Here is a 13,241-nt window from a genome sequence, read left to right as displayed (position 1 = left end):
CCAAAGATGAAGATTTGGGTTTTAGAGAAATTGTCTTAAATAATTCTTTCTGATAAAACAAAAGAAGAGCTAATTTTGGGCTGACATGATACCTGGCATGTAACAGTAAAACCATAAAAGTAAATAAGACTGTCATGGGGGAACGGTAGTGAGGATGAAGGGAACTCGGCCATCACTGCAAAGCATGTGAGCCAATGCTACCTGCCACCAGAGACCTGCCCAACAGATCAGAGCACACACAGCAGGTATAACCCTCACAGCCACCCAGAGGTCAATTCTGTCAGAGCATCAGTAATCCAGGGTCAGGACAGCTTGCTCCTATCAGAAGCAGAGGAGCCATAATCTCATGTTGTCCTTCCCAGCTCAAGTTCCCAGGACAAGTAAGTAGCACAACAGTGAAGGTCTCCAGAGCTCACCAGCTTTTGCTGAGACTGCTAGTCTAAGAGCCCCAGCTGAGTAAATTCTCAAGGAGGAAAATGGCAGAAAGTATCCAAGGATAGTCAGTAAACTGGTGGGTACCTTTTTGGCTTCAATGCTCCAGTAAATAAAGGCAAAATATTTAAAGCCTCATTCTATGCACTGCATTTTTTTTTTTTTTTTTTTTTTGAGATAGAGACTGGAGTGCAGTGGCACAATCTCAGCTCACTGTAACCTCTGCCTCCCAGGTTCAAGCGATTCTCCTGACTCAGCCTCCTGAGTAGCTCGGATTACAGGTGCCCGCCACCACACTAGGCTAATTTTTGTATTTTTAGTAGAGACAGGGTTTCTTCATGTTGGTCAGGATGGTCTTGAACTCCTGACCTCAGGTGATCCGCCTGCCTCAGCCTCCCAAAGTGCTGGGATTACAGGCATGAGCCACCGTGCCCGGCCCTAGGCACTGCATTATATCTGAAAGCTGACAGAACTTATAAGTTTTAACATAGGACCAAATTAAATAGGTTGGCATGAAAAAACTTCAACCTTGTTGCCTCTCGCTGGTCACGACATCCTGTAACTAATACTTTACAAGAGAACCACTGGCCCTAGGCTTGTGAAGACACCTCAGCAGCCACTTTGGGATGTGAGGAAGAGTCAGGGAAGGCAGGGAGAAAACAGATATTCTCACTTAAAGTAGAACAGCTCTGCTTTTATCTGTTTATAAAATAAAGTATTTTAATATTTATTATTAAAATTGACATATTAGAATTTTATGTAAGACTTCATTTAATAAAAGGGTTTCACTGCTTTTTTGGAAAATCTTTATCCTAAACAATGTTCATTTTATTGACCTATTTATATGAGGAAACAACTATTTTAACTAACCAGATGAAAGGTAAAATATATTTTCTATCATCTTGGGAAAGGCACTATTTCTCTGAGCCTGGATTTTTTTTCTGCCAACAAGTGACAGCACAAGCTCTCCATTACAGACAATAAAAAGCCCAGGCGGTTTTTTCATGGCTGCTCGCCATATAAACATGTCCATAACGTGTTCTTGTAGATAAGTTAGAGGACAATAAGAAGTATTTTACAAAAATTCCATCTTTACATATTTGTGTTTGTATGAAAAATATCCAGGACATACTTTTTTCTTTTATTCGTGGTAATAAATTTAAGTTTTACCACTTTATAATTTAAAAATTAAATATGGAGTTGGGGCATGGTGGTTGGGAGGCTGAGACCAGAATATTGCTTGAGCCCACAAGTTTGAGACCAGCCTGGGCAACATGCAGAAATCCCGTCTCTACAAATAAAAAAATAGCCAAGCGTGGTAGCACACACCTGTAATCCCAGCTACTCGGGAGGCTGAGGCAGGAGAATCGCTTGAGCCTGGGAGATGGAGGCTGCAGTGAGCAGAGATTGTACCACTGCACTCCAGCCTGGGTGACAGAATGAAGCTCTGTCTCAAAAAAAAAAAAAAAAAAAAAGCAAATATATGTAAAAAGAGGAAGTGCAGTTTCCCAAAATGAGGTCTGTAAATAACTGATCTAGAAAATGCTCTGGAAAAAATAAAAAGGGATCAGGTTCTGAGGTCAACTGACCTCTCCCTGGGCTCTGGACAGCAAACAGGCAAGGTTTCCCTCTGAGTTTCGGCCATAGGGGCTTCTCGTGGGCGAGCCCCTGTCCGCAGGTGACGCGTGGACCACGCGCTTCCGAAGCGTCTGGCCTGTGTGCTCTCGGGGACGGGGACGGGACGCAGGTCAGCCCACCTGGCCGATGGCTAACAAGTCAGTCAGTTTTCTGAATGTAAGCTGAAACCTAGAAAAGTAACTGGTTGGGGTGGGGGTGCAGCCACATGCAGTAAAAGCACTGCCTGTCTGTATAACAACAACCTGATGGAAAAAGAAATGCGTGAAATGGGGAACTTTACGACGTCACAAACTCCAGTGTGGTTGAAATGAAAGCGGAAAGCAAATGGCAAACTGGCTTCCCCTTCCAGCTTTTCACAACCCTGCCTTGCTCATGGTCAGCCCAGAGCAAGGGCGGAAGAGAGGACTGCAGAGGAGGGAAAGGACTGGGGAACCAGAGCACCAGAGGCGTGGGAGGATGGGGACAAAGGGGCAGCAAGGGCAATGGCAGTCACGACTTCCCAGGACAGGGGACGGCTGGGACCGGCGGAAAGTTCGCGTTAGCTGGATTGGAAACCGAGTCCAGACAGAACAGATGGGCTCTGTCGCCTCCGGGTGGGGCACCAAGCGGGGAGCCGGGCCACGGGGCAGGGGACGGTGAAGCACCGTGCAGCGCCCACCAGCCTGCAGCGCCCATGAGTCTGCGCTGCGCTGCACATGGTACCCGCGGCTCCAGCTGGCCAGTGTGTGGAGGAGATGAGACCCTCGCCAAGAGACTAAGCGGCCACAGCAGGGGGAAGCGTTGCTCACATACCCCTATATCGTTCACACTACGAGGTTAACTGCCGTGAGATCTGCCTGCAGTCAGACAGAAACCTGTTCTAGCAAAACGTTGCCCAGCGACTTCAGTGAGTGCGGCTGACTCGGGCGCCTCCGCCCCGGAGTCCAGCAGCAGCACCGATTGCGCAGGAGGCGCCCCGCAAGCATCCTTTCCTGATCCGTGCTGCGGTTCCCAGGCCCGTTGCAGCTGGCTCACAGAGACTGCGCACGCAAAGCGTCTCCATGCCCTGCCATTCACCTTTCGACATACAGAGCCGCATTCCAACTTTTAGTGATAAAACCCGGCGCCAAAACGAACACGCGATGTTACGTGTGTTACCTCTGCGCATGCGCCGGGCATTCCCTGCACTCCAGAACCTGATGAACGCGCGGTAGGGACCCCAGGCTTCCGTGCTTTCGCTTTCCCAGAAGCTACGTGTCCTCAGTCTACATATTGTTACCTGGAAAATAAAGTTTTCTCCTTTTTCCTTCCTTTGTTAACAGGCAGAAGGTGTAGGCTGCAGGTTTCGGGCCTAAGAGAAAGCATGTCTGGAGACACAGAGTAGACTCCTAAATGACATAACGGAGATGAGCGTCTGCGTCGGGGACTCGGCATTAGGAGGAGGCAGAGGAAAAGCCCATCATCGTGGCTGAGGGAGATCTGGCAAGCAGCTTGCAGGGGATGAAGGGTGTGCAAAACAGGCTGAGACCTGTCCAGTGCCGAAACACGCCGCTGTGGTCAAGCAAGCTTTACCACTGCTCAGGCCCAGGCTCGTACAAGATTTGCGGCAACAAACACCAAGTGGAGAACTGCATGAACACTTTTTATCGCATCGCAGTTTTCAGACAATCTCGGATAATCCTGAAAATGCTTCTTATGCATTACATAAGAGTTTAGGTTATGATTTAGCAGACAAGCTTTTTCAGGAGGATTAGGTTATTAGCGGAAAAAGAGAGCTACTTAAAGTTTGGATGACTGTATTCCTAAAAGGTTCATACCTCTCCAAATTATCTTAAGATCTCTCCTAGCAAAGATTTAAATTTTTATACCCTGAGTCCTTACAACAAGCGTTCACTACAACTGATCATTCATTTACTAAGAATCCAGCAGGTTAAAGTAGAATACTTAAGCTTAAAAAAAAACTAGCATTTTAGCTTTGCAATTTTTCTTCATAATAATGAACTCTTATGTATAGGGTTTCTCCTTTTCTTTTCACAAGAATTTACGGGCATGCCAAATTCAGGTAGTACTGAGGTTCTTAAGGTAACAATACTCAGTCCACAGTGTATAAATTTCTTCTCATTGTAACCTGGCTATGCTGGGGCGTAAATATCTTATTTACGTTTTTCACAACCATAATATTTAACAATGTCATTTTCATGAGTACATGTGCCAGAATTTAAGAATGTAAAACATTCTGAATTTGTAAAAACAAATGCATTAAATTTACACTACAGAAATATTTACTGCAGGATTTTTCTAACCAGTAAGCTCCCCTACGGCGTTCCAAGACATAAAGTAATTTACAATGCATTTGAGTCCAACTTTTTGACCAAGAACACATCTACTGCACTAAACAAAGGAGTTGCAACAATACCAAAATCACCCTCGGCTCTCAGGGCCAAAAACGCTGTCTGCTCTGTATGTTCTCCTTGGTCACTGACTCTCCTTCCTCCAAGTAGACATAGACAGTGGGCACATATTTGACAATCGGTGAAGCATCTGACAAGCACTCATTATGCCATTTGGAGGGTGTACTAATGTAACTAGCGTTGTGGCACACAAAGGGCAGTTCTAAGGGTGAACAGACCTCAGAGCGTGGAAAAAAAAACTTGACAGTGCCACCACCTATTACTCCGGCCCCTACGAGGTGTTGGAAGCTAGGATAAATGTCTTAAAACACGATCTCATTAGTTTTCAAAATACAGCCTTTGAGTAGTATCATCTCCATCCTACAGATGAGAATTAAGACCCAGAGAAGGCACACAGAATCCTAGATTTAGGACTAAAAAGACGTAACTTCAAATATCTGCTCTCATCTGAACCAAAAAATGGGGAAAACACCACCTCTTAACAGTATATGGAAGGATTAAAGCACTCTGTGAGCTGGAAAAGGCTGTCCTAGTCTACCTAATTATAAAACAGTGTTAGGTATTTCCATGGGAAATTTATCTTTCACTGGAAGTGTGGAATTAGGGAATTTTTAACACAATTCCTGATTATCATACCATACATGGGTCTTTGGAAAGAGAAGTCAAGTTTTTAAGCCAGGCGTGGTGGCTCATGCCTGTAATCCCAACACTTTGTCAGGCCAAGGCAGGAGGATTCCTTGAGGCCAGGAGTTTCAGACTGACCTGGGCAACACAGCATGATTTTATCTCTATTTTAATCAAATACTTAAAAAAGAAGTTTTCTATCCAAGGGGAAGGATGCGCTTAGGGAGAAGGTGCCCCAACAGCAATGCTGCAAGCTTGGAGAAAGGGTCTATATTTGCAATGAGCCACAGGAACTAGGATGAAGACCATGGAAAATCAAACCTTGGACAATTTTCTATTATATTCCATTCCCGAATCAGACAGAAAACCATATTTATAGGAATTCTGGAATCTCTACTCCCAATTTATTTGAATCATGATCTTAAGAATGACTATTCTAAAGCAAACACAAGTAATGGAGGGTGCAATGTGTAGCTCTGGGGCTATGTCAAAATAAGAATAAATCTTACCAACATCTTTCTGGAATTGATACCTAGAATATTATTTATAATTACGAAGCAAAACCCATAATATGCTTACAATACCATAGTTTCCCCTTTCTGATCAATGCATTTATAAAACTAGCAGTCTTATGCATTTTTAAAAATGTTTTAAGGCTTCCACTCATCATTTAATAAAGTTTTTGAGCACCTATTAAGTGGCGAGTACTGCCAGGCCCAGGAATACAAAGATAAACAAAATCAAATATTTTAATTGAGTGGACTAATAGAACAGTCACTACAACAGAAGGTAATTAGTGCAATGACAGCGGTATACACACAATGTATTTGTAAACTATTGCCAGTTACTACTAAATTATAGAAAACATTCCCATGTTATTCTGTTCACTTTGTTTCCTTTGCTGTGTAGAAGTTTTTTAGCTTGATGTGATCCCATCTGTCCATTTTTGCTTGGGTTGCCTGTCCTTTTAAGGTATTGCTCAAGAAATCTTTGCCCAGACCAATGTCCTGGAGGGTTTCCCCAATGTTTCTTTTAGTAGCTTCATAGTTTCAGATCTTAGATTTAAGACCTTAGTCCATTTTGATTGTCATTCCCATGTTATTCTGTCCTTTCCTGACAATTAGACTTGACATTCTGTTATCCCATCATAATCTCACTTTTGTTAGTTACTCTTTTTGTAATTCTGCTTGTAAGAAATTTTCTAAAATTTAAATATTAAAATTAGGATTTTTTACAAGGCTATGGGTGACAAGAGTTGTTGCTATAACAGAAACTGAAGCACACATTTCTAAACAACTCATGTCAAAAAAATAATGGAAATTAAAAGATATTTTAAGTTGTACAATAATAGAAAACACTACCAATCAAATATTGTGGGACACAATTTTCAGACATGGCAGTGGAGCATTATCTCGGGGTCCTCTGACATTCCCACAGTGCATGAGGTTACTAAACCATGAAACCTCATCAGGGTCCTTCGGAGCAGTGTCTTCTCCTAGAATCTAGGTGAAGTGATCCTACTTCCACTCTCCTCTCCAGCAGGACGTGGGGAGGGTTACAAGGGTTTTTGCTTTACAATAATTCACTCACCTATTAAAAACAAAAAAAACTTAAGGTACGAAGTACTACTTTAGAGTAGAACTTAGTGCAAAATGTCTGCATTTTTAAAAAGGAGGCTACAATTCAATATACTAAACAGCCAACTTACAAAGTTAAAAAACAAAACAAAACAGAATAAACCTTAAGAAAACAAATATTTTGGAAAGACGGTCAACCTAAGTCACATTAAAAAACTGCTGTTGCTGCCAGATTAGATGAGGATGAACAACTATAAACACCTGGTCAATCAAGTGAAAGAAACAGTCTACAGGACTCAGATTGCATCCCAAACGTCTGCAAGTTCTTGTTCACTAGGTTTACATTGCCTATTCCTCATGACTGAGACCAGCAGTGCATGGTGGGCACTTAGTTTAATACTTGATTTTCAAACTAGATTCTAATGCTTACTTTTCAAAACTAGATTCTAATGCTTAGTTTTCAAAACTAGGTTCAATGAAGCTCCAGAAGGGCCCCTAGCTTCTCACTTTTCCCCCTAGATGACTATACCCTACTTTATGCTCCTTCATACACCACAGATGCTCTTATTTGAGCACTTGATCATCTTTTTAATCATCTCTCATTTTATATATTTGCCTTTCTCTACTAACCTGTAACCCTCATGAGATCAACAGACATTGGTTGAATGAAGTTGATTAAATAATATAAAAAAGAATGGGACTAATGAAAATGTTAATATGAAAAAGTATCCAAGATAAAGGAACATTATTAAGCAAAAGAACAAGTTGCATGTGTGTGCACACGTGTGTCTGGAACAGTACACAAATCATCAGTGAATACGTCCAAGGGCAGAACAGGCAGTCAGGAAGAGTAGGAGACTTGACTTTTCAGTTTACCTTCTTCTGCAGCATGTTATTTTTTTTTTTTCCTGAGACAGAGTCATGCTCTGTTGCCCAGGCTGGAGTGCAGTGGTGTGATCTTGGCTTACTGCAACCTCCGCCTCCCGGGTTCAAGTGATTCTCATACCTCAGCCTCCCAAGTAGCTGGGATTACAGGCGTGCACCACACCCAGCTACTTTTTCTGTTTTTAGTAGAGATAGGGTTTCGCCATGTTGGCCAGGCTGGTCTCGAACTCCTGGGCTCAAGTGATCTGCCTACCTGAGCCTCCCAAAGTACTGCAATTACAGGCACGAGCCACCACACCCAGCCGGGATATTACGTTTTTAACATGTCATGTATTACGTTTATATTTTTTAAATGCTTCAACTGTAATTTTTAAAAAATCATTTTGTCAATATTTTTTCTTAAAAAAAAAGGTCAATTTTAAATCTAAGTATAACTTAGGTTTCTCTGGTGTCCATAGAATCAAGTCATTTTCAAATGCTTCCACAACAAAGATACCGAAAAGCACAATAACAGAATCAGCATATCTTCAAAGTAGAAGTCGTATCAGTCTCTTTTTATTGAAATATCTCAATGTTATTCACAGCACTACTAAGAAATGAATAACATTTCTATATTACAAATTCCTCCATTTTGCATAAAAATGGCCACTCCTAGGGAAGCAGAATAATAGTGTTTGATGGACATGCTTTGAACTGGAACTGATCTGAGTTGGAATCCAGACTCGGTCATTAGTCGGGTGAAGTTCTTCAACTTGTCTAGTGGGTTATGAAATTCTTCAACTTGTCTAAGCCTCCATTTCCTCATCAGAAAAATGAGAGTGGTACTGCCTGGCTGGCAAACCCTACGCCAGAACCTCTGCTGGAACATAAGCTTGCCTTATGTGCTTACACTGACAAACACATTTCACTTGAAAGACAATCACTCATGACCTCAAGTCTGGGATAGTACTGCTTAGAATCAGGCTAAAGTAGGTGGCAGCCACCTCAAGCAACCCAGAATTGTAGGCATGGTGCTCTGGCAGGCCCATAGGTAAGTCAAATCTTTGGTAACTGAATCTTTACTGTCACTGTTGAGATGTACGGAGAAAAGAGAAAATGTGTATGCTATCAGCTCCATTGCAGCCAGCTAAGGGTGAGGAGGGTAGGAGAGAAGGGCCGCTTCTCCCACAACCACAGTGCAAACTAGAAGTGACATATGCACTGCCTGCGGTCAATGAGGCCTCCTGGAGGACCAGACCGCAAGGGTCCTGCTACGTGGGGCTTGGAAAGCAGCCATGACAGTGCTGGCTGCCTACTCCACCTACCCTGAGTCACAGATCATGGAGTCTAGCACATGAATCATGGGCACTCATGTCAGAGATTTTTGTCAATTGATTAATTAGTTTAATAACTTTCTCTTTTCTGTTGCCTTTTAAAAAAATATAGCAATGTTTTTCTTTTATATTCACCATATAATGTTTCCTTTAAAATGCATGTAAGTGTAAAAAGTGACTGAAGGTTGAGAGAAGCTGCCTTCAGCCATCAATTGCAGATTCTGTTCCTGATACTAGCATCAGGACATGTAGTCTAGAGGGACAGAGCTGACTCAGTCTTCAACTCTGCGACCCGCAGGAAGTGGTCCTGGCTGTGGATGACTTCTGCTGGGGCAACTTTATCATTCCACTGCTTGCCTCTTTTCTAATATACTTTTCATTACTTGTATCATATTTAAAACCACAGAAGATATCTCAGCATCCCAGCTGGAGTAACATTTCTGAAAAGAATGTGCTAACTTGTTAATGAAATAATGAATACTAAAGTTAAATGCATAGAGTCTCCTGTCATTGCCCTCCCATTGTTATTTTGAAACATTTCCAAGCTCCAGAAAAGTTATGAAACTATAAAGTAGTGGAAAAATTTGAACCGTCATACAGTGCCGGTAGACTGTGAAGTGGTACAAGATACTTTGGAAAATAATTTGGCAGCTCTTCAAAAAGTTAAAGTAGCTCAGCAAAATCCACTCCTAGGTATACACCCAAGAGAAATAAAAATATCCTCTCACATAAAAACTTGTACTACAATGTTCATAACATTATTAATAGCAAAAAGGTAGAAATAACTCCAATGTCCATCAAGAGATGAGTGGTTAAACAAAATATGATCTATCCATACAATGGAATATTATTCAACCATAAAAAGGAATGAGGAACTGACACATGCTATGACAAGCATGAACACCGAACATTACTTGAAGTAAAAGAAGCCTGTCAGTCAAAAGGGTCACAAACTGTACGATTCCATTTATATGAAATGTCAAGAACAGGCAACTCCAGAGACAAAGTCGATTTGTCACTGCCAGGGGTCAGGAGGGAGAGGGAATGAGGAGTGACAGCTAATGGGTTCAGGGTTTCTTTTTGGGGTGAAAATGTTCTAGATTAGATCGTGGTGATGGATGCGCAACTCTGCAAATACACTAAAAAACTACTGAATTGTATACTTTCAAAGGGTACATTTTGTATTTTAAATTATCTCTACAAAGCTGTTATTTTTTAAAAAGAATACAGACTCATGTAGCTTTTAACCTCATTCAGCAATTGTTAGTATTTTGCCACATTCACTTTCTCTCCTATACACACATGTGCATAAACATATGTGCACAGTCTATGGCTGGACACTTTGACCCTAAACACTTCAGCATGTGAAGTATTCTCCTATATAACCAAAATATTACGCTGGAGAAATTCAACACCAATACACAACAATTATAGTCCATATTCGGATTTATATTTTATCAGAAATTAAGCATTCTATTTGGTTCTCATGTCCCTTTAGTCTTTTAGTCTAGAAAAATTATCTCGCCTTTATTTTTTGACATTGATATTTCTGAAAAAACCACGCTACTTGTTTCACAGAATGTCCCTCAATTTGGATATGCCTGATTGTTTCCTTATGAACTGACATGGATTAAACATTTTTGGCGGGAATACTACATAGCTGAGTTGTGACCTTTTTGGTGCATCATGCCAAGGGGTACCGAATGTCAGTCGTCTCATTAGTTGTGATGGTAAAGTGGTGTTCATTGTTGTGCTTGGCTAGAGTGTGACTACCAGATTTCTCCATTATAAAGGTAGCTTTTTTCCCTTTTGATTTTTTGAGAAGGGGGTCTTACTCTGTGGCCCAGGCTGGAGTGCAGTGGTGCAATCTCGGCTCACTGCAGCCTCTGCCTGACGGGTTCCAGCGATTTTTCTGCCTCGGTTGCCGGGGTAGCTGGGATTACAGGCGTCTGCCACCACGCCCGGCTAATTTTTGTATTTTTAGTAAAGACAAGGTTTCACCATGTTGGCCAGGCTGGTTTCGAACTCCTGATCTCAGGTGATCTGCCCGCCTCGGCCTCCCAAAGTGCTGGGATTACAGGTGTGAGCCACCACGCCAGGCCAGTTTTTTCCCTTTGTAATTAACCATCAAAGGGATGACCATTTGAGCTTGTGTAAATACCAGGCTTCCCCAGTTCTTTTGCCCAAAAGTTTCAGCATCCATCCAAGACCTTTGTCTGGTACTCTGTCCCTTGTGAGATTACTTTGCATTAATATGCCCAACCACTGCTATCAATTTTATTCCGAAGAGTGTTGGGGCTGTGATTTCAACCCTAGCTGCACATGTATCATCGGTATCGCCGAGAGTGGAACCCGAGCAACCATATTTTAAAATTCCTCAGGGTGACTGATTCTGATGTCGAGTAAGGGTTGAGATTCCCCGAGTCAGAGGAACCTTACAACACCCTCATTTGCAAATAAGGACACTGAGGCCCAAGGAGATTAAATGACTGGCCAATGTCACAAAACCTGTTAATGGCAGAGTCAAAATTTTATTTTTTTATGCTTGCATTTTAATAGTCAATCCTTTATCTCAGTCGAAGAATAAAACCAGAAAAAGGAGTAACTTTCGTAGTATGTTGTTAAAAGTGACTGTCACTTAATATATGCTGCCGCCAGACATACCCATTACTGCTTCCAAGGTTAGTTTTAGCTTTCGTTCATTGGACCTTTGCGGGCACCTTAGGAGAGAGGGAAAGGGGAGTCTGGTCGTCAACTCCTCTGCCCTCAGCGCTCACTGCGGGAGCTCAAGCCTGAAGGCCCAATGCCCACCGCCGGGTGTTCAAGGGGCCAGATGGGAAGAGCTGCAGCCCCGGAGCCGGGCGCCTGCCCTGCACGTCCCGCAGATGCTGCGGCGGCGCCTCTCGCGGGGCCCCTCGCAGGGCAGGCCAGGCTCGCGCGGGAAGCACCTGGCGGGGACGCACCTGGCGGGAACGCACCCACCTGGCGGAGACGCACCTGGTGGGACAGCCCTGCCCCGCCTAGGGACGCGGGACGTGTGCAGGGCGATGGAGACAGCGGAACCTGCAGACCCGCCCAACCCCATCTCCACCCCAAGCCCCCACTTACCCCGGCGTGATAAACTTTATTCGCTCTTTTAATCTTGATGTCCAGGGCCGTTCCCATCTCCAATTCTCCACAGCAGCCGCCACTTCCGGCTGCGCGTGACCCCAGGGAAACAAGGGGCGCCTCGCCCCTTCGTTCTGGGCCCCGCCCCTTTCCCTCTCAGCCGGCAGCAGCTCACGTGACCTCGCACCTACGTCGCACACACTTCCTAGCTCCGAGAGGCGAACGCTCCACGCCTTCCTCCTTCCGGCACAGGAGCAGGCCTTAGTGCGGGGAGAAGAGCTGTCACCCTTCACCCCGCCCACTCCGAGCGTGAAAGGCGGGACCAAACTAGCCCCACTCGGGATAGTCTTACGCCGGAAATGCTCCTTTTCTTTCTGGGTTAGGGGAGGGAGGGAAGAACTCTCGGCTCTCCCGGCGTGCCCCGCGGCCGGGGGCGGGACCGAGGCCGTCTGTCGGACGCAGCCTGCGCAGGAAGCATGATGCTCCCGTCAGGCTGTGCGGCGCAGAGGGGTAGCGCTATGGAGTTGTCTTTCTGGAGGTTATAACTTGGGAATGCCTGCCCTCCTCAAATGTCCTTAATCTCCTCAACTGTAGCCCTCTACCGCTTTCTCCCTGGGGTTCTGAAGAGCCGGCGCCCCCTTGTTTGTCCGTGGCCAGGCGCCATTCCCTGCCCTTCCCACGGGAACGGTTCCGGTCACCCTCAGGGGTGCAGCCCCTGCGCGCTCGTCCTGCAAAGCGCTGATCGGCTGGCGGCTCGGCTGCCCAGCGTCCCAGCGCCAGCCGGGCCTAGGGCCAAGGTCTCGGGAAGCGCCAGGTGACCTCGCTCCGCTCGGAGCCGCGGCGTTGGGTCACCCGCCGGCCGGGCTCCTCGGGCCGCGAGGGATTGTGGGTGTTCCCCAGGCGCGTGTCCTGGAACCGGGTATTAAATATTCAGATCCGTGCGCCCCGCGCTAAAGGGTGGAAAGGCACGGCCGGCAGGCTCTGGCGCTTGGAGGTTGATTGCAAATGAAAGACTGGAAGCTGAAGTGAATCTGCCTATTCTTATTCCCAGCAACAGCTGACCCCAGATACAGTTTGCGGGGGTGGGTGGCGTTACTGCAGGGCAGGGCAGTGCACGGTTAACATACTTCGTTTACTGAGTTAAAATCTCTTGTAAATGTTATAAATGAGGATTTTGCCAGTAAGCAGAAGGTCAGATTTCATTTTGGCAAGTGATTTAATGCGGTGAAAAGTGCTTTTTGTTTAAATTCTTTGCTATTTGTTTATTTGATTCC

The 13,241-nt window shown here is 44.5% G+C and overlaps 1 protein-coding gene across 1 annotated transcript in view; it reads right to left on the bottom strand.

Annotated features, from left to right (window-relative positions):
• Positions 1–12,276, bottom strand: part of VPS26C (VPS26 endosomal protein sorting factor C) — a 45,072-nt gene extending 32,796 nt beyond the window's left edge. Inside the window, exon 1 of the mRNA XM_050784624.1 lies at positions 11,968–12,276. Coding sequence (XP_050640581.1) covers positions 11,968–12,024 — 57 coding nt within the window. The 5' untranslated portion in view covers positions 12,025–12,276. The remainder of the gene's footprint in view (positions 1–11,967) is intronic.
• Between the last annotated feature and the right edge of the window lie 965 nt (positions 12,277–13,241).

The sequence above is a fragment of the Macaca thibetana genome, chromosome 3, assembly GCF_024542745.1.
Source record: "Macaca thibetana thibetana isolate TM-01 chromosome 3, ASM2454274v1, whole genome shotgun sequence".
Lineage (NCBI taxonomy): Eukaryota > Metazoa > Chordata > Mammalia > Primates > Cercopithecidae > Macaca > Macaca thibetana.
This window is presented reverse-complemented; position numbering and strand designations above follow the sequence as displayed.